At 40.0% G+C, this 24,269-nt stretch overlaps 1 protein-coding gene across 2 annotated transcripts in view; it reads left to right on the forward strand.

Moving 5' to 3' along the window:
- Positions 1-3,886: 3,886 nt before the first annotated feature.
- Positions 3,887-24,269, forward strand: part of ALDH1L2 (aldehyde dehydrogenase 1 family member L2) — a 55,561-nt gene continuing 35,178 nt past the window's right edge. For both annotated transcript variants that reach the window (XM_055329088.1, XM_055329089.1), the window contains exons 1-9: positions 3,887-4,033; positions 13,573-13,717; positions 16,183-16,417; positions 18,544-18,709; positions 20,580-20,681; positions 20,892-20,981; positions 21,965-22,099; positions 23,184-23,309; positions 23,874-23,965. In XM_055329088.1, the coding sequence (XP_055185063.1) occupies positions 3,986-4,033; positions 13,573-13,717; positions 16,183-16,417; positions 18,544-18,709; positions 20,580-20,681; positions 20,892-20,981; positions 21,965-22,099; positions 23,184-23,309; positions 23,874-23,965 (1,139 nt within the window). In that variant the 5' untranslated portion in view covers positions 3,887-3,985. The remainder of the gene's footprint in view (positions 4,034-13,572; positions 13,718-16,182; positions 16,418-18,543; positions 18,710-20,579; positions 20,682-20,891; positions 20,982-21,964; positions 22,100-23,183; positions 23,310-23,873; positions 23,966-24,269) is intronic.

The following is a 24,269-nucleotide window of genomic DNA, read 5'->3' on the forward strand; positions in this document are numbered from 1 at the left end:
TGTCTTAGATGATACTTATAAACATTCTGCACAACAACAGCAAAATAGACTTTTTTTTTCAAGTATACAAGGAATACTCAGCAAGGTAGGCCATATGCTAGCCATAAAAAAAATCTCAGTGCATTTTAATGGACTGTAATGTGATGGTTAGATTCTCTGACTGCAACAGAATTATATGGAAATTAGTAACAGAAGAATCTTAAAATCCCTAGAAAATCCCTAAACTTGAGTACAAATCTCTAGGGCATTGTGTAGAATGAAGAAAATCTACAAAGTTATATACTATGAGATTTCATTTATTTGGCAATCTTGAAAAGATAAAAACCACGGTGACAGAGAACAGAGCAGAGATTCTCAGGATGGAAATGGGTAGTTGGTTAGCCATGACTGCAAAGAGACAGGGCAGTTCTGGGGTGGGGAATGGAAAGGTTCTGTATCCTAATGTCAGTGTTACTTACATAGGTTAAAACTCATAGAACCGTACAGAAAAAATGAAATCAATTTTACCACATGTTAATTTTAAAACATGTAGTAGTGGCATTGACCTTTGTGTGCATTCGGTTTCAAGATTCAAAAACAAATCTTGGATTCTGGTTCTTTCTATCTCTTCTGTAATTTTTGCTACACTCTTTAGGTTCCATCTGGCAGCCCTTGGTAGCTTCAGGTTCACATCTCAATACCAAAAGTGATTTTAAAAAAAGGGTACACTTGGGCACCTGGGTGGCTCAATCGGTGAAACCTCTGCCTCCAACTCAGGTCATGATCTCAGGGCCTGGGATCAAACCCTGCATTGAGCTCCCTGCTCAACTGGGGGTCTGCTTCTCCCTCTTCCCTGCTCATTCTCTCTCTCTCTTTCTCTCTCTCTCTCTTTCTCTCTCTCTCTCTCTCTCTCTCTCTCTCTTTCTCCTCTTAAATAGATAAATAAAAATCTTTTTTTAAAAAAAGTAGGGGGTACACTTAACATAGCTCAACCAGAAATCCGAGAATTAGGTCTTGCTGGCCTTCCTTAGCCTTACTAGGATCTTGTGCACAATTTGAACCAATCATTGGGCGGATTTAAAAAAAAAAAAAATCATCCTTTCTGAATCTTTATACTTTATGGCTCTCTTATAAGAATTTTGTTTTTTAAACAATCTGACAATCTTTGTCTTTTAATTAAAGTGTTCAGTCCATTTTCATTTACTGCAATTATTTAGGCTTAAATCTAACATTTTACTAATTTCCTTCTATTTATTTCCAGTTACTCTGTGTTTCTTTCTCTCACCGTTCTTGCCTACTTTTCAATAGATTAAAAAAATCATTCTACAATTATCTTGATAATTTTACATTTTGTTAACTTGGTAGTTATATATTATCACTATACATAGTTTTTGGGGTTTTCTATATATAGTATAATTTCATCTGCAAATAGTGAGTTTTATTTCTTCCTTACTGGTTCGGATGACTTTTATTTTTTCTTCTTCTCTGATTACTATACATTGGACTTCCAGCAGTATGTTGAATGAAAGTGAGCAAAAGTGATGAGAATGGACATCCTTGTCCTATTACTTATCTTAGAGGAAAAGCTTACAATTTTTCACCATTGAGTATAATGTTAGCTGTGGACTTTTTCACATATGGCCTTTATTATATTGAGGTATATTCCCTCTAAACCCACGTTGCTTAAAGTTTTTATCATGTATGGGTGCTGTATTTTTCAAATGCTTTGTATCTATTGAGATGATCATACAGTTTTTATCCTTCCCCCCGTTAATGTGATGTATCACATTAATTGATTTGCAAATATTGAACCATCCTTGAGTCCCTCGAATAAATCCCACTTAATTATGGTGAATAATTTTGTTTTAACATAGCATTGAATTTGGTTTGCTAATATTTTGTTGATAATTTTTGTATCTATGATCCTCAGAGATATTGGCCTATAATTTCCTTTTTTGTCATGTCTTTGTATGGTTTGGGTACCAGGGTAATGCTGGGCTCATATAATGAATTTGGAAATTTTCCTTCTTCAGATTCTCTCAAATTTTTGTTTGAGAGACATAAAAATGACTTTATTTCATCTTCATTTTTGCTGAGTATAGAAGTCTAGGTTGACAGGGCTTTTCTCTTTGTCAAACTAATTGCCTTTGATCTAACCACTGGTTATCAAGAGATCTATATCTTTAACTCTTACAGAAGAAAATTTTAGACATCATTAATATTTCACTGTATGTGGGTAGACATAAACTCTACATTTCCTGAGGTTGGGAGCTAGGAGATATAACTATGGAGCCCCAATTCAGAAAAAAAAATGCACTCCTTTCCCACCTCTCCCAGTATACACAGTTTACAAATAAAATTATAATTGGTATTTGGAAGTTTAAAAGAAGCCAGAAGTCACAAAATGCAGTCAGGGAAATGGGTTGAATTGACAAAGGGCAATTCCCAGAGCAAAACAATGTTTGCTGAATTCTCCAACCTTTAAGGATTTTTTTCCTCTCTCTTTCTTAAACACATTGATTCATTCATTTATTCATTCTGTCTTTCAACAAGTACCTTTTGAAATCTGCTTAGTGTTAGATATTGTAAATCCTGATAAATCAGACATAGATTTAGCCCGCAAGGAGCTTCCAGTGGAGCAGAGGAGAGATACACAAACACCAATAACAGAATGAGATGTCACAAGAGACACTTGGACAAAAATCTTTCCCAATTCAGAGGAGTGAAAGATTACTTTGGGGGAATAAGGGAGTTAAGGGAGGAAAGAATCAGGAAAAATACCTTCAGGAGGCAGCATTTGACCTGTACCTCTATTTTTTTTAAGATTTTATTTATTTATTTATTCATGAGAGGGACCAGGAGAGAAAGAGACAGAGGCAGAGGGAGAAGCAGGCTCCATGCAGGGAGCCCGATTTGGGACCCAATCCCAGGACCCTGGAATCACACCCCGAAGGCAGGCGTCCCATGAGCTGTACCTTTAAGAAAAGAAGGAATTTGGCCATGCCCAGATGGTGACAAGTGACAGATGATAAGTTTTTCTGGGAAGCATTGTCTAGGAAAGAAAGAATCAGCAGGTACTAGAGAGGCTAAATTACACAAAGGAGCAGCAAGAAAATAAGAGAAAATCCCAAACCACAGATGGCCTTGAATGCCAGGCTAAGGAGTTCTGTTTGGAACAGGTGGTTAGGTAGAGCACATCTGAGCATTCCTTCTAGAGAGATGAGAGAGAAGTGTGGGTGTCTATTTGTCTATCATCTGTTGGGGTCTAGCTCTGTGCCAGGCCCTTTGCCACGTGCTTTATACATACTCTCTCTTTAAATCCTCGTATCAGGGATCCCTGGGTGGCGCAGCGGTTTGGCGCCTGCCTTTGGCCCAGGGCGCGATCCTGGAGGCCCGGGATCGAATCCCACATCGGGCTCCCGGTGCATGGAGCCTGCTTCTCCCTCTGCCTGTGTCTCTGCCTCTCTCTCTCTCTCTGTGACTATCATAAATAAATAAAAAAAAAAATTTAAAAAAAAAATAAATAAATCCTCGTATCAGTTTACAAGACGGGTATCAGGATCCTACACAGCCAGGTGTCTCCACCTCTTGTCTTTCCTATCTTTGCCTCCTCAGGACAGTGTTATGGCCATGACTTGAAATGTCAGATGGGCCATTTATAACGCAAATCCCTGTCTACCTCGCAGGGTTGGAGTAACTCGTAGAAGATCCACCAGCTGGTAAGCAAGTACCGGGCCGAGACTGGCAGCCGGGGCCCCGCCCGCTGAGTATCCGCGTGGCACCCCAGCCGGGGCCCCGCCCGGTCGCAGGGGATTGGCCGCCGAGCCCGGCCAGCTGAGGCAGCGGGGCGGGGCGGGCCGGGGGGCGGGCCGGGGGGCGGGTCCCGGGACTAGCGGTCCCAGCGAGCCGAGAGCGCGGCGGCCCCGGCGCTGGGAGGTGGAGGTGGCAGGCCGCGCCCCGGCTGAGCCTCCGCGGCGGTGCAGCCCGGCCGCGCGTCCCTTCCAGCATGCTGTGGCGCGGCAGCCAGGCGCTCCGGCGCTTCTCCACCGGCCAGGTGAGTCTGGCCTGGGCGAGCGTCCTTGGCTCTCACCCGGGACTGTCTTCCAGACCCTGGGGCGGGAGAGCCGGGCGGCGCAGCTACTGGGTGGGCAGCGATACAGGACTTCGCTGAAAGCCAAGACAGCGTTTTTAAAACTGAAAGACTGCAGAGAAGGATCCGGAGAGAGTCTCGGGTATGTCAGGCGAGGCATTGTCTTGTCCTAGGACGGGTCTGGGGAGGCGGCTTTTGAACATCAACCCATCTGGCTGGGATCGACAGGGTGGGAACAGTGGCTTGGCAAGGGGGGCAGAGTCAGCTAGCTTCCTTTCCTTTTTGCATTTCCGTCATGAACTCCTGGGTCATGAGATGGAGCCGGAGTACAGGACCGAGACCATCTCTGGAGGAGAGTAGCATTCAAGTCAGCGAGGGCCTCCTGGGCAGCCTGAGAGGTCTGAGCGCTCCCGGCTGGCATTCAGGGCACGTTCAGATAATGGCCCTCGGAGCTGGTGGCTGCAAGCAAGCCCATTCTTCCTGAGCTGCAGGCGGCAGGAGTGCTAGGATTCCCAGGCGCTGCAGAAGCAACCACCCTGGAACATTGTTCATCGTAGCGCAAGAACCGAGCTGTGGCGGAGGCCCGCGCCTTGGAATTGCGTCAGCTCCTCCAGAAATGGAAAGAGAGCGGACACGTTGCATGTGGCCCCGGGAGAGATGCCTCCCTGCATCTAGGCAGATTCAAAGCTGTTTAGGGAAAGAAAAAAAAATAAACAAACAAACAAACAAAAAACCAATTCATCTCATATACATTATCTCTTTTATAGGAAGTGAATGCATCCCGGGCTGTGAAGGAATTTGCTTTTCCATTCTTCTTTGCAAAAGCCTTATGTTCATATATCCAGATGTAAAAAAAAACTTGAAAGCAGAGAAAAGTGTTGAATAGCACCAAAGAGAAACCGATCAGTGCATAGGTGGAAAAGCTTTTGTTTCCCTGACAACCCCAAATAATGAGGACTCACTTTACCCCCATCCAATCCTGGTTATTTGGGGAGGATTCACCTTTTAAAAATAAATAAATAAGGAAAAGAGACCTGTTCTTGAAGAGCTTTTGCTTGCTCTAGACTCCTCCTCCTTAGCTTTCTCTCCCTACGTGGCACCTGGGAATCTGGGTAGGAGGGTAGAGAGAGCAAGGGCTTGTGCTTGCCTGTTTTATCAGTCTCCTTTGACAACACCTTTCATTGAAATTGTCTTTTTTGGAAAGCAGAAGGGAGTCTTAAAGAATGCAAAGATTACAGTAGTGACTTACATAAGATTTCAGTAATGAAAGTTGAACATTCCAGGTGGCAAATGACAGAGACAAACACATGCATGTGGGGAAGCACCAAGCATGGTCAGGGGTCAGGGGTCAGGGATCTAAGTCTGACTGTACCCAGGAGTACATGTGGAAGAGCTATGACATTTGGCTGGGAAGAAGACAGGTTTTTCCATGGCCAAAAGGAAGACAGGGAAGACAAGTGGAATGTTTGGGATATTTTACTCCATAGAAAATGAGGATCCATCCTTTGGACAACGTTCTATAAGAATTGTTCAAAATCAGACATGACTGGTGGGAGCATAAAATGGTATAGCCACTTTGGAAAACTGGCCATTTTTTATAAAGTTAAACATATAGCTATGATATGACCCAGCAATTGCACTCCTAGGTAATTACCCAAATACCTATTTATGAATGTTTACAGAGGCTTTATTCATTTATCAGCAAAAACTGCAAACAAATTGTCCTTCATCTGGTGACAGGATCAACAGTGGATAAATCCATCCATACAAGGGAATCCTACTCAGGAACAAAAGGGGAATGAACACTAATATGCACAACCGCATCGATGAAACTCAAATACAGATGCTGAGTGTAAAACACAGACTCAAAGGGCTATGTATTATATGATTCTAATTACAGCACATTTTGGAAAGAGTAAAACTATAACGATGGAAAAAAGATCTGTAGTCATTAGGGGCTGGAGATAGAAGAAGAATTGACTACAAGAGACTGTCTCTCAAAGGACACAAAGAAATTCTCAGGGATGATGAATTGTTCTTTATGTTGATTGTAGCAGTGGTAGGGTAAGTTCGTGCCTGTCAAACTTATAGAACTATATATGCTGAAAGGGTGTATTTTACTGCTATAAATTATACCTTCATCTTTATTTTTTTAAGATTTTATTTATTTAATCACGAAAGACAGACAGTGAGAGAGAGAGAGAGGCAGAGACACAGGCAGTGAGAGAAGCAGGCTCCACTTAGGGAGCCTGATGTGGGACTCGATCTCAGGACTCCAGAATCACACCCCTGGGCTGAAGGCAGGCGTTCATCCGCTGAGCCACCCAGGCGTCCCTACCTTCATCTTTAAAAAGGAAAAAAAAAAAAATCACACAGTGCTTCTGAGTTTGGTATTAAAGCAGAATGAAAAAAAGAAAAAAGAAAGAAACTTCTTAGGACCTAGCAAAATCCAATGGGAAAACTAGTTTATAACACTTCCTGATAGCAATTTTTCCATTCCCTGTCTTAAAGAAATGGACTTAGAAATATTTAACGATGGCTTAATGATATGGCTGGATCTTTTTAATTGCTGCAACTATAGATAGGAATTAAACCCTTTGTCTGTTAGTTATTATTATGCACCTCCAGTATCCTGCCTGGTTCATTGCATCTTATTTCTCCCCATGGCGGGGGGTTATTTGGTCTTCATATTTATTTGGCACTCTGTTGTTCGGCTTCCTCTGCCAGTGTCTGGGACAAGTCACGTTGCTGGTTCTGGGTTCATAGCCTGGTTCCAGAACTTGAGGTTACCTTCTGATCCAGTTCAAGAGTATGGACCCTTCCTTGCTTCTTGGAGCCAAGTACTGGTTTTATACCCTAACTCTAGAAAACAGGTCCTTGTTTCTGAATTACCTGACCCCCTGCTATGGTGTCTAGTTTGTTTTTAGGACCTTCAAATTCAACCTCAAACCATACTTACTTGTGTGTTATGTCCTGATCATTTGTTCTAAATCCTGAGGATATGATTAATAAATAATATTAATAATAAATAGCATTGATACAGCACTTAGTATGCACCAGACACTGATGGAAATGCTTCACACATATGCTCACTTAATATCCTTAACATTTCAGTGAGATATGAACTATTATTATGCCCATTGTACAGATAAAGTAACTGAGACCCAGAGAATTTAAATAACTTTTTTAGAGTCTCACAGCCAGAAATGATAAAACAGTAAACAAGAAACACACAGTCCCTGCTTTCAAAAAAGCCCGGATCCTGAGGGGGACACTTGACGGGATGAGCACTGGGTGTTACTCTGTATGTTGGTAAATTGAACACCAATAAAAAATTAATTTATTAAAAAAAAAAAGCCCAGATTGGTGGGACAAACTATTTAACTTGTGGTGAAGGATAATAATAGACAATATACCAAAAAGGAAATACAAATGGTCAGTAAAATATTAAAAGACAATCAAACTAATAATCAGGGAAATGCAAATTAGAACAAGATATAATATTTCACTCTTCACTGAGCATGGAGTTCCATATGGAGCTCAATGCCATGACCCTAAGATCATGACCTGAGCTGAAATCCAGAGTTGGACACCTAACCAACTGTGCCCATCAGCGCCTAACATTTAAGTTTTAAAAATGCAATTTTTTTTAAAGTGCAATTTCACTTATAGATACTGACAAAAGCACTTCCACCTTGGCACAGGAAGCATGTACAAGAATCCACTGCCATGGTACTTTTAATAATGATAAATTGAAAGCCAAACTTTTCCTCAATAGGGAAATGAACAAATAAACTGAGACATAGCTACACTATGGAATGCTGCACACCAATTTTTTTTCTAAAGATTTTATTTATTTATTCATGAGAGACACAGAGAGAGACACAGAGACATTGCCCGAGGGAGAAGAGAAGCAGGTTCCTCACAAGGAGCCTGATGTGAGACTCGATCCCCAGACCGGGATCACGCCCTGAGCCAAAGGCAGATGCTCAACCGCTGAGCCACCCGGGCATCCCTGTGTACCAATTTTAAAGTATAAGTTATATGTACTAACAAAAGAAGTTATGGAACCTTACATATAATATGATTTAATTTGCATTACTTTTAAAAACACAAAATATTTTTATTATTATAAAATCTATTTATATCCATATAGATAAATGCCTAAAAAAGGTCTGTAGGCTGCACAGCAAACCATGCAATGATTATTTCTTCGGTGGAGAAGGAGAAGAAATTGGGATTTGGAGTGGTGGTCAAAACAGACTCCAGTCTTATCTGTGGTTGTTTCATTTTTAACAAGGAGAATATATAGATATATATATAATGTATAATTTAATATAATGTATAATTTAAAATTAATTTAAAAATTCTGGGACGCCTGGGTGGCTCAAGTGGTTGAGCATCTGAGTTCCAGGATCGAGTCCCACATCGGGCTCCCTGCATGGAGCCTACTTCTTCCTCTGCCTATGTCTCTGCCTATGTCTCTGCCTCTCCCTCTCTGTGTGTCTCAAATAAATAAATAAAATCTTTTAAAAAAATAAAAATAAATAAAATTAATTTAGAAATTCTATGCAATGAGAATATATTACAGGTAAATGCTATGCACTGAAGTCCTGCCCTTCTGTCAGAGACTGGAGTCCATCCCTGGATCTAGTCCTCTGGAATCTCCCTACCTTTACTCAATTTTTGACATGTTCTTTGGTCACCAACTGCACTCAATCTTTAGGTGCAAACCATCCCTCTCTGACCTCACCTGCTAGTAGATCCTGTGTTGACATTGTTATTTTATTTATTTTTTTAAGATTTTATTTATTATTTATTAGAGACAGAGAGAGAGAGAGAGAGAGAGAGAGAGAGGCAGAGTCACAGGCAGAGGGAGAAGCAGGCTCCATGCAGGGAGCCTGACGTGGGACTCGATCCCTGGTCTCCAGGATCACCACGCCCTGGGCTGAAGGCGGCGCCAAACCGCTAAGCCACCGGGGGCTGCCCGACATCATTATTTTAAAAATCTGTTATACTTTTTATGATTAAAAGGATGTTGGCCGGATATCCAAGGAAGTCTCCATTAATACATTCTTTGTGTGATTATGCAATAGGAAAATCAAGTTGCACAGATTTGTCATTTATGGTGGTGTCATGAATTTTGTCTGAATGATACACAGATTTACAACTATGCAACATGTAATTTGTTGCCTTTGACTATTAGTCTGAGGGTTTATTACAATAGGTAATGGGCTTTTACACTATTGCAAGCTGCATCCTGTGAATATATTGAAGGTGGATTATTAGGTCAGCTTTTATTTTTACTATCTGCTCAATTCTCAAACACAAGAGGGGTGCCTACCTGTAGTGAATTCACAGCTTGCCTGTGTGTCAACATAGAAATAAGACAGTATCACTCTTCTGCTTATTCAGTAGATCTCATTGTCTTTACAATAAGGTCCAAATTATTTGACATAGACAAGGCTCTCCCTAATAGGCCTTTAGACTGTTTGAGTGTCACTTGTTGTCAGTCTGCAATATCCAATATTGAACCCACTTTGCCCATTCATTTCTTTGTACATGCTGCTCCCTCTGCCTGAAACTTCCCAAGGACCACTCGCAATTCCCGCCCTTCTCATGGCCAACCCCCAAGATAGGTGCTCTAAAATTCAGCTTCTGAGTTCTCCTCTGGGGAAGTCTACCAGGCCTTCACACACACACTATGCCCTCCTGTCCTCATGCTATGAGATCAATGTATGTCTTTACTGCGTGTCTTCCGTGCTGACTGGTAAACTCCTGAGGACCAGGACCAGTGTTCTTTATGCTTTGATTGTAGAGATCCCAAAGAAAAACACCCACAGAAACAAAACAGGTGAAACAAATGAAGGATTTGAGCCCGATGGAGTGCTGTAGGAACGGTGGCAGCTGCTGCTCAGCTCTAGCTGACTGTCACTACAAGGAAATATAGAGCGCGGTTGACAAACCTGCTTTGCCAAAAGAAGTCAGAAATTCTGCCTGCTGATATGAAACCTCCTGAAAATATTATCACAGTCCTTTGACAAATGCTCCATGGTCCAAATAAAACATTCTTGCTGGGCAACTGATTTGCAATCCCTCTGGGTAACTTCTGTGCCCAGAGCCTGGTGAATACCCAAAGCATGCTCGCTGAGTACATCTTGCACACTGGCAGGTATGATTGGGGCACCATGTGCCAAATGCTATGAGTCTTAAAGACATATGATAAGTAGTTAATAAATTTTTCAAAGTTAATGAACAGGGCTCAATGCAGTGCTGGGCTTATGGCACATTTCCAGTAGGAAAGATCCATCATCAGCATTTTTTATTTACACGGGTATTGCTTATGGTATTATTATTAATAGTAATAGTGATTAACATCTGTTAAGCATTCACTATTGCTACATGCTGCACTAATACATTTCATGCTTTATCCTGATAAATTCTTATAACAACCTTGTGAAATACATACTATTATTATTTGGATTTCAATTGATGAGACCCAGTTCAAAATCGTAGGGCCTGTGTTATGGGAAAACAATGGACACAAATAACCAGTTAGAATCTGAGGGCTTCCACTTAGTAGCTGTTTGACTCCAGGATGCATCTTATCTTCTCTGTGTTTTAATTTCTTCATTTTTAAAGTGGCTTAGTAATGCCTGTCTCCAGGAGTTGTTGGGCAATCAAAATGAGGTAATGTATATGAAATGCCTGGCATTTCCTAGCTTCTCATTAAAATGTTTGCTATTATTTCCAGCCATTCTTCCTGACCCAAACTCTCCAGGGCAGAATCTTTTTGTGTAGCAAGCAGGCAGGTGTTCTCCATACGGCAGACATTCTCTGACTTCAGTGTGTCTCTGAGTCAATGAGAAGCTTGTTAAAATGCAGCTTCATAGGCCTGGGAATCCGACTCAGCAGATCAGGGCTGGGGCCCAGGAACTCACACATTTGACATATGCTCCCTGTTGATTCTGCCAACACAACAGTCAGTCCTCAGATCATAGTGGAGATATATAAGATTGAGGTAGAATATCCCAGTCTGGTTTTTTTGAATTATGCTAAAGCGTTATAAACACACATAATCATAAAATCCAAACAGGTCTCAGTGTTATAAACTCACCTTTATAACTTCAGCTTTAACATTAAGCTCAGAAACTGTTTCAGTAATGTAGTATTTTCAAAGATACTGACATTTGTTTAAATACTGTCTTTCTAGGGGAGTTTTGAATCTGGAATTGAAATCCAAATGACATTACATTTGAGTCAGTTCAACCTCTTGGCTCTTTTGTGTTCTAAGAGTAGTATTTTAGAGGTCTGAAAATATCTGCTGTTGGTAGTGATGTGAGGTAAAGCCAAATTTTTGAGATAGCCAACGTGTTGGTTCTATTTCAAGGAACAGCACTAATGATAGGATTTGGAGATAGAATATTTACAGAACATTTTGATGTTTTTGATAAAAATAAATGAAATAACCATGTATTATCTGTAGGCAGAACAACAGACTGGGCTGTTGTTACAGAATTAATCTGTTTGCTTGAAAATATTTGTTAGATGTTGAAGCTATAGGCTCTCTTGGGGTAGAAACTTTGGCTGGCCCTGGAAATGAATTTTTAAACTAAAATCCTAATTGTTTAATTATCAGCTCAACTATAGGGAACATGTGAACCCATATGCTTTCAAGTTCATGCCTGAAAAGGGGTGCTGTCTATGCCCTTAATAAACTGGTCAATAAGGGGAAATTGTTTCCCCATAATCCAATTTTCACAGTGAGGCTTGACTAATTTAGAATGACTTACTAAACTAAAGAATCCCATTTAGAATGAAGGAAAAAAAATTTCTAAATCCAAATTCTGTGGAGCCATGCTCTACTAGGGAAGAGTGTGCATGACCCTCTGGTGACTGTCCCTATGCCCACAGTCGGCATCTAGCCTGCTCCACCTGTGGCTTTTCATTATGGTCTTAACAATCATCATTATCTTTGTGAAAAGGTTCCCTTTGGGGAGAATTTACAGGAGGCATGATTTCTTAAAGAGAGTTAAAACTATAACCCCTTAGTGCTACTCTTAGCTATTTGGTATCTTATTTCTTGATAATCAATGTACTTTCATACATCAGTATTCATCTTCTAAAAGGAAGAAAAAAAGAAGGGCGGTGGTGGTAACTCATTTTGATTATTTTATTCTTAAGTACATTTGTTTGCTTTAGAGCTGGACAGACCTGGATTCAAATCCCACCTCTTCTCCTTTATGCCAGTATGACCTTGGAGATATAGTTGACATTTCTAAGCCTTGGTTTCTTCATTCATAAAATAGTGTATAATGGGAGATAACAAAACATGATACTTGCAGTGATTAAATTAATTGAAATGAAATGATGTGCAGGCCTTAATTCTTTGTCTAAAATCTATAGGACAAAATATGTTTTGGGGTTCAGAATTATCCACATTTTAGAAAGATTAGCATAGTACATAGATAGTATAATACATACAATTCACAGCAGGGCCTGTAACCAAATACACTGCTTTTTCTGTAACAAAACATATAAATATTCATATAGTTCTTAAAAATACTATAAATAAAGACTATAAACAGCAGTACATTGGTCTGGGTCAAGTTTGAAGCCAATGAATTTGCACAAACTTACAAGAAACCTATAAGGACTATAAAGAACAGTCCATTAGAGCAACCCCGGTTTTGAGGCCAAATGAATTTGGGCCACTTACCAAGGATTTTGGAATTCTGAACTATATGAAGAAACACAGAACTGTGTCTGGGATGTAGCAAAACCTTTCAGACATTACTGAAGCTTTTCTTTAAACAATACTTTGTGTCAGACACTGCACTAAGATTATTGCCTATTAAGTCCTCTACTTCAATAAAAATTGTGTGACGTTGATGTTACTATTCCCATTTTACAGATGAGGGGGAGAAAAAAGGCAACAGAAGTTAGTCATTTGCTTAAGGCCACACGACTAAACAGGAGTGGGACTAGATGTTAATCTCAGATAGTTTAACACTATCTGAGCTTGTGACCTCTGTGTTGTATACCACATGTTAGCTCTTGGCCTCTTTTGGAAGTTAAGAGATGAGTCCAGCTTTTTTCTCTATATTGCAGGGCCATAAAAGCATCATCATGTTGAAATGGATCTTGTTCAGAGTTAAACTCCTTTTAGCCATGAAACTTACACTTACCTACTTGTTAACATCGGGCTTCATTTCACCAAGTAGTTGGAATAGCTTATAAAATATATGCAATCCCAGTGATTATGATACTAATCAGGGGAATTAGAGCAAAGGGGAAAATAGGAATTCTTCAGTGTGAAATTATTTTCATTACTGCCTGTGTATATGGTAGCCTGGATCCAGTGTATGTCAATAAAAAATTTATTTTGTAGCTCTCTGAGATTTTGTTGTCCTCAAGTCGTCTCATGACTGAAAAAAAGAGCGTTTATCATCCATATGTTTGCGATCCATGCCAACATCTGTCATCGTTGAACTGTTTCACAGGCTTATTTCAAAAACAAGCTGAAATTGGCACTTATTGGTCAAAGCCTCTTTGGCCAGGAAGTCTACAGTCACCTCTGCAAAGAGGGCCACCGAGTTGTGGGTGTGTTCACAGTTCCAGACAAGGAAGGAAAAGCCGACCCGCTGGGTGAGTGTATCTTGGAACTACAGAATTGAGGATTGCACTGACCCAGCTGGCAGAGGCCCCAGCTCAGACCCCTTATCCCTCATTAGCATTTCTACACTTCTAATTTATTTGCCACAGGCCCCAAAGACCCAGACTACCGGCCTCCCCTCTGGTCCTGCAGTTTTCACTCTACCTATTGAAAGCCTTCTCAAGCTAACCCTATTTGCACGATAGATATAGAGTCAAAAATTCTCCTTTCTTCATGGGCCCCAAGACAAACGTGCAGGCCCCTAGTATATTAAGAGTTTCTCCAGTTACCTCCAAGGTAATTACTAGATTGATCCATCAGAAGAATTTTCAGGCATATGTTTTTTCTGAACTATGCTTGTGACTTTCCAAAGGTGCTATGGAACATCTAGAAGGGAGGGTCACATCCAATAACAGAAATTGATGTGGAGTCATAAAGAATGCATTTATGTCAGAACAAATTATGGCTGTGGCTGTTTGGCTGCTAAGGTAAGGTAGAGGATAGCCATCCTCAAAGCAATCCGGCAATGGGATTCTGATTTGCAAGCTACACAGCTGGCCTTGAACAAAACAGGAGTTAGAAGTCCAGACCCCCTACACAGTCAAAAATCCATGTATAACTTTTGACTCCCCAAAAACCTAACTACTAATAGCTACTGTTGACAGAAGGAAGTCTTACTGATATGTAAGTAACTTCAGTAACTGATGGTACTGATAACATAAGCAGTTTATTACTGCATATTGTGTATATGTATTTACACTATATTCTTATAATTAAGTTAGAGAAAAGAAAATGTTATTTTAAAAAGTCATAAGGAAGGGAAAATACATTTGCAGTACTATATTTATCAGGAAAAAATCACATATAAGTGGACCCACACCATTTCAACCTGTTAACAGTATATGTTTTGAAGTCATGGAATTAATTCTGATTCTGCCACTTGCTGCCTGATGATGGGCAAGTTACTAAAACTCACTAAGCTTAGTTCAACAGTACCCAATTTACAAGGATTAAATGAAATAATGTATATAATGTGCTCAGCTCTGTGCCTAATTTATGGAAAGGGGTCAAAAAACAGTGGCTAACTATCTTATTGTCAGAATAGTCAACTAGGGCAGCTGAAAATAGCCCTGGGGCAGCCACAAATCAATATGAAGGAAGAACCTGGATGCTGCATGCTTCTCTCAGTGGCGTAGATTTTTAAAATCAAGACTTCTAGATTTCTCATCCCATTTTTTCTTTCCTAGTCTAATCTTGCACAATTTTCTCCCAATTTCACTTTTTTTAACCACCATTTATTCATTTTCCTGTCATCTGAAAATGAATTGTTTACAGTTTTTTGAACATTTTATGAACGTTCACATTCTGTGAACATTATTTTACTGGTCTCTCCCATTCTTCCAAGCAAATTGATCAAGGTATCAGTTTGATGGCCAGATTCCTTTAATACCCACTTAGGATTTGGAATTTAGGCTTTCTGGTTGAGGCATCATCCTATCCAAAGTCAATGAAGTTTGATGATCTAATGGGACAGAAAGGAAAGGGAGCTCAAAAATACAGATAAAAAGCTTCACTTTAAAGCTTTTAAAGATTGCCTAAAATTGCCTACTTTGTGTTGTTGGTAGAAAATAAATGTATATACTCAATATATATAAGATATATAGTTAGTCAAAGTGATATCTTATTATGGGGAAAAAAATGAGCTAGTGCTGTCTGCACTTGGGAGGACCATTCCTTTTCTACACAGAGGTAGATGGAGCCATTCCTTGGAAAAGGGACATTTTCCAAGGGAAGGAATCTTGGATCTTCTCCAGTATGGCAAAACCCTCATGAGAAGCATATATTCCCCATTCTTGGCTTCTCTCTCCCACTGACTTATCTGATTGGTGAATTTGGGAGAAGGTATTAGATAAGCCAAGCTCAGGTCAAAAACTTTCTCTCTTTATCTTTCGAGATCTACCTGGTTGGTGGGGAGAATGTGTTCCAATCTACAGCTTGCCTTGTGTTAAAAGAGACTTCCCTCCAGGAAATAGGCATGGGAAGGGACTCATGGTTTTCCACCTGTGCCAGAAGCTATGTCTAATCTGAGTGGTGATGTACCAGCACTTGGCTCCAAATCTAAAAAACGAATAAATAGCTATATCAATAATAAAAGTATAAATTTTTATCTATAAAAGAAAAAGCTTCTGTTAAAATTTTAAAATGTTATCTAGCCACAAACTTTTGAGCTTAAATATATTATGCTTCAAATATATAGATAAAAATCACATTAGGAAAATGGATGAATTGTGATAAAATTGTAACAGGTCAAATTCTGGTCATAATCAAAATTGTTTTTCACCATGTTTTATTTGTAAATATCTCATGAAGCTGTAAAACTCTAATGTGTGAATCCATAGCCATATAAACTTATGGCCAGATTTTTTCTAATGAAAATAACTTTCTTTTTCATGCTCAGCTCTAGCTGCAGAGAAAGATGGGACACCTGTGTTCAAGTTCCCCAGATGGAGAGTCAAGGGCAAGACCATAAAGGAGGTGGCGGAGGCCTACAAATCTGTGGGTGCTGAGCTAAACGTGCTTCCCTTCTGCACACAGTTTATCCCTATGGATATAATTGACAGCCCAAAGCACGGTTCCATCATATATCACCCCTCCATCCTCCCCCGGCACAGAGGAGCCTCTGCTATCAACTGGTAAGAATTTTTTTAATTACAGAAAAGATGGGCCTATTTTCATTGCCTGTAATCTGTTCTTTTATCTAGGGGATCAAGAAAATAGGTATGCTTGAGCCTGATTGATTGCTACTCTTGCATGAACTCCCCTAAGACTTAGCAGTTCTGCATAGGCTAGACAGTGTTTTCAATGAGTCCTGGCTCCATTGGATACATCTAAGTAATAATTGAGCAAACAAAGGTTTTATAGTCAGAGAAATTTGGTTCATGCTAGATTTCTTGATCACAGGACTTCTGAGAACCCTTTAAATGTACTTTAGTGAGAGCATCATAACTTCCAAGAGGGAATCTGAGTACACAACATTGCCAAACTTATTTGACCATAGAAATTTTTTGTATAGAACATCTCAAGTACATTTCAAGAAATGCTGAATTACCTGAAATTTTCTTCTTTGTTCTGTCTTCTTCTATCCAACTTTAAGCTTCTTGAGAAAAGGGACTATGGTCTAACATTTTTATTGCTGTAGGTACACCACAGGTACTAAATATCATAGGTACACTTTTCCACATTCTCTCCTTTCCCTGTACATCTCCCTGATATCTCTCAATGTCAAGTTATTAAATAGGCAGGAAACTACACTTAGTTTAAATGTGATAAATGACATTTCATTGTATTTGGCATGAATCAATTTCTTTTTGCTCTTATAAATGGTACTGTGTGGTTATCTTTGCACTTAAACTTGTATTTTTTTCTCATTTCACATTGTTTCCACATGTAGAATCATTGGGCCAAACTATATGAATGTTTTCAAGCCTTTTGATAGCATAATGCCAATTAATTCCTCAATATTTCTGAAAAGAGTGATTGATTTATTACTGACTTAGGTCTTGCTTGATTAGTAGCTCCAAGGTTTAAAAATTATTTAAGTCATGAACATGGATGATATGTTACTTCATATTCTTTTGATATTAGCCTATCTTCTCATATCTTTTATATGTATTTATCCACATATTCAGCTTATTGTTTATATTATAAGCTCTTATGGGCCAGTATTTTCTCTTAGGCTAAGCTTTTTCCCCCCAGTATTTTATTTGTTTGTTTGTTTGTTTGTTTGTTTGAGAGAAAGTGAAAGAGTGAGAGAATGCATGTGTGTGCATGCCCATGAGGGTAGGGGTGGGATTGGGCAGAAGGGGAGGGAAAGGGAGGGAGAGAGAAAGGAGTGGATCCTAGATCTCAAGCAGACTCCTGGCTGAGTACTGAGCCCTACCCAGGGCTCTATCTCACAACCCTGGGATCATCACCAGAGCCAAAACCAAGAGTTGGATGCTCACCCAGGCACTCTTAGGCAAAGCTTTATAAAGAGCATAAAATACAAAGAGTTGAATTAATCAACCACCTCTTACTATAGTTTACTTAGACAATCTAGAGCCAATTCTAGCTCTGACTTATACCCAAATTACATAACCTAAATAAACAGTTAAGAGAACTAATAAGTTCTCCTCTAATGAGTATTCCCTGTTTTATCTTCTATTATCTTATCCTGCCTAGTGCAGGGTCAAGTACAAGGTAGGAATTGGACCCTAGTGAGCCAAATTGCTGAATGCCACAGTAGAAAGCTGAAAACTGGCAGTTAAGGAGTGGAGGTAATGACAGATTCTTGTGCCCTTTTGAGTAGAGTAGAAGTCATCATCAGAAGTCATCATTAACACGAAAGACAATAGATAAGAGAATGTATAAAATAGTGGTACCGGTGCTTTTTATGAATGCTGATATCTCCTGGCTGTACTGTTAATTTCTCACAGTAGTTCTGTCACTGTCTACCTTCCACTGTAACTACCTTGTACTTTATTTATTTCTTAAGAGAGAGAGACAGAGAGAGAGAGAGAGAGAGCACGCATGAGCCAGGGGCTGGAGGAAGAGCAGAGGGATAGAACGAGGGAGAATCTCAAGCAGGCTCCATGCTCAGCGAGCCCAACATGGGGCTCAATCTCATGACTGAGATCACAGCCTGAGCCAAAATCAAGAGTCAGCCGCTTAACTGACTGAGCCACCCAGGCACCCCACTACCTTGCACTTTAATACCAATAATTCATCACTTTGTGATACATTAAACCAACATTTTAAGTTGAGGCTTTTCTTTTCACAGGACTCTAATTATGGGAGATAAGAAAGCTGGGTTGTCTGTTTTCTGGGCTGATGATGGTTTAGACACTGGACCCATCCTTCTTCAGAGGTCGTGTGACGTTGAACCCAATGATACAGTGGATGCACTTTATAATCGGTTTCTTTTTCCTGAAGGAATTAAGGCCATGGTTAGTATATTTACACCATCAAGGGGAATTTAGTAAAGCTTTAACATTTTAGAAATGTTTTTCTCTTATTGAGAATTTCCCCATATTAATCTTTACAAAAAGTATAAAGCTGAAAATAAAATTAGACTTTATATTTGCCAATAGGATAGTATATTTAGGGTGGAAATCCGAACATTAAAATGTCTTAGTCTCTGAAGCTTGTTCTTCTGAGAACAGTGATCAGATGGATGAGGTAGCAATGAAACAGCTTCATTTATTTTGCCAAATACCTGAATAGTCAGTCCTGTTTGTAATGACTAATTGTAAGGAAGTGTACAGAATCTTAAGAAATTTTGCTATGGACGTTGGACTTCTTTCAAAAGTATTTGAAATCAGTCTATGTAACAGGATGAAATTTGGCACTGCTTTATTTATTTGTTATTCAGATGTGCTCTGGGTAAAAAGTCCAAAGTATGTACACCACAAAGTAAAAATATATTAGCCTGTAAAAATGTTGAAAGATAGATTTCAATGTCAACATTGAATGACACTGAAATCTATCTTTCAATATTTTCTGAATTGGATAAGGTAGAAATAGCCACACAGAGATGGATACTAAGATGGTATAAAGCAGCAACCATTGATTTTGGAGGGAGGCGTGCAGAGCTTTGTATCATTTAATTATTATCAGAGTAGAGCTTTGGTGTTAGAAAGATCAAAGTTCTCATTCTACCACTTATCTGTTCAGTGATAATAGGCATGTCACTTAGCCTCTTTAGCCTTGGTTTTCTTATCTGTAAAATGTATATATTACCAGATTTATAAGAGCTCCTGAGAAATTAAGTAGCATTTGTGTAAAACACTCGGCACACAGTAGGTGCTCAAAAATGATCATTACAATCAAAATAGTATTATGTGTGTTCAGTGGCATTTGCTCAAGCCCAGATCATGTACCTGATTATATCATAGCCAGAAGTGGATAAATGAATGAGCTATGAACTGGCCCTGTTCTTGGGTAGCCCTCCACATGCTCTTGGGGAGGCTGGTCAGCAGCCATGTGTGCCGAGAGATCTGAAAACCCAAGTTCACATAGGCCTCCCTGTGAAGGAGAGAGGCTCTCAACTTAAGGCAAACATGAGTCTGGCACAGAAGACAATTCACAACACATCTCAAAGGCAATTAAACTCATGTGTAGATTTTAACTGGTGTGTAATTCCAGGTATCCTCAACTAGAAAGCAAGTTGAATTTCTTAAATAGAATAATGCATCACTTTCTAGAATCATCATGATGAGCAGAAATCACTCACGAGAGCCTATCTTACAATTCTATTACTAAAATTCCCACTAGATCACGAAGGGGAGGTTGAAGTTTGTTTTAACAAGGGAGTCATTCTTAAGAGTACTAGCTCGATATTGGCAGTAGGTAGACTTGGATGCAGATCTTACTACTGACACCCACTAGCTATCTCTGTGATCTTGGACTAGGTGCTTCACTTTTCTAAGAATCAGTTTCCTCGTCCATAAAATTGAGATAATAATATCTACCTGGCAGGCCTGTTGTGATGTCTGCAAGGATATTTTACATAAAGTAGCTATCACATTGCCTGGGACATAGATGGAACTGAAGAAATGGTAGTTATTGTCACAGTCTGACTCTCTGGACAGATTGATTGATTGATTAAAGTTTTATTTATTTAAGTAACTCTACATCCAATGTGGGGTTCAAACTCATGACCCTGAGATCAAGAGTCACATGCTCTTCCACCTGAGCCAGTCAGGCGCCCCTGGACAGATTTATATATAGTAATTCTGTTTAGCAGGAACTCCAGTTAAACCAACGGTGCCATTACTGACCATTGGGCGTTAACACAGATCATGTTTTCGACTTTAGGTGGAAGCTGTCCAACTCATAGCCGATGGAAAAGCTCCTCGTATTCCCCAGCCGGAAGAAGGGGCAACATATGAAGGTATCCAGAAAAAGGAAAATGCTGAGGTATTTATATGAACTCAATAACACACCTCAATGTTCTTGGCCCATTACTTTTAAGTAGTTCCCAGTGTACCATTTCCTGGCCAAAAGGTAGACCTCTAACCATCCTGTTCTATTCTGCACCAATCCTACTTCCATCACTGATGGAGAGAATTGATTACTTTTGATACTCATAGCATTAGGAGTTTCAGCCTGTGCTTTGTACTTCCCTAGATTTCTTGGGATCAGTCTGCCGAAGTTTTACATAACTGGATCCGAGGTCATGATAAAGTTCCTGGAGCTTGGACAGAGATAAATGGACAGGTATGTTCTAGGGACCAATTGGGTGTGTGTGTGTGTGGGTGAGAGAGAGGGGGGGGACCTTTGTAAGAGGTATTACACATAAATCCACTTTTGCTTGGTAACCTTAGTCTGGTTACTTACCCATTGGGTGTTTTGGTTTCCTTATTGTAAATGGGACTAATAATAGTAGCTCTTTTTTAAAAAAATATTTATTTATTTATTCATGAGAGACACACAGAGAGAGGCAGAGACACAGGCAGAGGGAGAAGCAGGTTCCATGCAGGGAGCCTGATGTGGGACTTGATCCCAGGACCCCAGGATCATGCCCTGAGCCAAAGGCAGACATTCAACCACTGAGCCACCCAGGTGTACCTAGTGCCTCTTTTATTGGTTATAGGTCATTGTGAAAATTGAGTTAACACATGTTAATTCATTTAACTACTTAGTCTCTGGCATAAGTATTCAATAATAACTCTTAGAGTGCTCAATAAAAGCTAATAGTCATAGAATTATAATCACACATCATTTAGCATCACATTCTCTTGGTTACAGTCTGAATTCAGTCCTGTTTCCATGAACTCACCCACAAAACACCCTGTGTTTCCCATCAGTAATCACACTGGCCTATAATGGTCTGATTGCTCCCCACATCTGCCCTCATTGACTCCGCATCATCACCTCTACTCCCCTTCAAAACCCCTAGCTTCAGGCTGTGATGTCAGAGAACTTTTTGTCTCATTCATCTTTGTATCAGTGTCAATAAATGATAAACGTCTTTTGGATGTGAGGCACTCTTGAATCTCTTCAGTCATCCATTCATAGATTATCACTCGTTTTGTGTCATTTCTACAGGTGATTACTACCGTCTCCCACATTGGGCTATTTCAATTTTATCATAAATGATTGTTCAACTTGAGCTTGTTTTCAGGGAGTGCTGCTTGCCCACACCCTGTTTGTAGGTGTGACTCCCTCCTTACATGGCCTGGGTTTGCTCTTTTTCTTAGATGGTCACGTTCTATGGCTCATCATTACTGAAAAGCTCTGTGCCTCCTGGAGAACCACTGGAAATTAAAGGTGCCAAGAAGCCTGGTCTTGTTACCAAAAATGGACTTGTTCTTTTTGGTAATGATGGAAAAGCAGTGAGTGTTCAATATGGTCACCTATAATGTTTTTGGTTTCCTTCTATAACCCAAGCTGCTAAGGGAATATCTTTCACAAGGTAATCGGCTATACAGTGGGATATGGGAGGCCTCAAGGACCTGCACAGTGTGCTTTGTGGTACAGTAAAAAGTGCTTGGGATATAGTCAGGAAACAGAATGTGAACCCCTCCTCTGTTACTTGCTGGTCTTGGGAGGATGCTTCTCCCCTTGGGATCTTCATTTCCCCATCTGTGAAACAGAGAGTAGTCTCATCTGCCTGCCTTCCCACTGCTGGAGTCTGGGAGGATAAATACTGTGGATGTGGCCTTCTTCAGATGCTCCTTGCCTTTGCCTACCAGGTACCCACTCACACTGCCCTGTGCTCAAGAGCATGGGCTCTTGGCCTTCAGTGGACTCTTTGAAGATAGCAAAGGGGAATTTGCAGCCTAAAGGTGTACTCTGGTAGCTTGCAGGGGCGTGGGGGTGGGTGGGCGGTCAGTTATTAAATTGTAGGCTTCTGGGTCCAGCTAGTTCTGGGTTATGACCTTAGCTCTGTAACTTACTAGCTATGTGGTATTGGACAAATTACTTAACCTCATTGAGCTCCATTTCCTTATCAGTAAGATGAGGATGATAATGGGACCTGCTTCCATCAAGATTCATGAGACTAAATGATACACACATACATACTTAGCACTGTGCTTGCTGCGGAGTAAGTGTTCAGATGATGGCCATGAGGGAGGAGGGGAAGTGACAGTTGTAGTAGTGGGAGGAGGAAGAGGAGTTATAGTAGGTTTTAGTCTAAAGATGTTACACCCAAATGTCAATTTTTTCTAGAGCTTGTTTTCAATTTTGAGACGTATCTAGCCCTAGACTTAACTTTCTCCTTTCTGCTGCCAATAGTAAAATACCAGTTCAGATCATTGACACATAATGGTAAGGGTTTTTAGTTCATATTTTTCTGTTTGCCAAAAAAGCTGATCCTTGTATTCATATATGACACTCCATCTCCCAACATCTTACTCTTGCATTGTCTGAATCTTCAATTCCTCTGCTTTTTTTTTTTTTGTCACTATTTTATAGCTGATGGTGAGAAATCTGCAGTTTGAAGATGGAAGAATGATTCCTGCTTCTCAGTACTTTTCAGCCGGTGAGACATCAGTGGTAGAACTTACAGCCGAAGAGGTCAAGGTGGCAGGGACCATCAAGGTGAACATGTGATGTCCTTAATGTTACTCTTACCTTAGAAAACTGAAGCATTTTGGTCATGGCACCATAAGTCTTCAGAGTAGGGAGGATAGTACTTTCTCTCCTCTTTTTTGTGTTAGCTGCCATAGGAAATCAACTCCAAAATGCATATGCAAATTTATTTCTCACAAAATTATTCAAGGCAGCTCTAGGTCAGCATGGGGGTGAGGGGTGAAGCTGGAATGTAAGGATTAGGGGTGCTGTCATTTGGGGCCCCAAGTTCTGCTATCTTCAAGGTCACCCTAGGGGTCATCTACATTCCAGACAGCCAAGGGCTAAAGAGTACAGAGAATTGTGTGAAGGAGGTTTTGCATGGGTCAAGAATAGGAGTCAATTTCACTTCTGCTCCTATTCATTGGCTAGAAGTCAGTCATATGGCTGCATCTAACTTGAAGAGATGCTGAAAAATGTAGTCAAGCCACATATCCAAGATGAAAAAATAGTAGGTTTGGTGAGGAGCTGGCCAGTCTCTACCATTGTGTTGTTCATGTCACATCCTTCATAAAAATTACCCTTGCTATATAGGTCATCTGGGCTGGAATTTTAAGCAATGTCCCTGTTATTGAAGACTCAACAGACTTCTTTAAATCTGGAGCGAGCTCAATGGATGTTGTCAGGTAAAACGATCACCCTATCGACTCAAGCCCCTCCACTAGAGATTTTTTTTACTTTGACTTTGAAAATCAAATCCAATCCTTTGTTCTGGATGTTATCATTTTACCATACCCACTCTACACTTTTCTTCACCTTTTTTGAATTGTTTCCATGTCAAACACGTATATTTGTTCCTTTCTCTTTGTTGCTAGCCAGGAGTAGTTTTCATATGCCCTTTAAACCTAGAAAACTGATGCTTCTAATTGTTTGTTTCTTTTAAAAATTTGTCCTTACATTTCTTAGCTAATTTTGGAGTGGGGAAGCTCT

This window comes from Nyctereutes procyonoides, unplaced genomic scaffold (assembly GCF_905146905.1).
Source record: "Nyctereutes procyonoides isolate TBG_1078 unplaced genomic scaffold, NYPRO_anot_genome, whole genome shotgun sequence".
Lineage (NCBI taxonomy): Eukaryota > Metazoa > Chordata > Mammalia > Carnivora > Canidae > Nyctereutes > Nyctereutes procyonoides.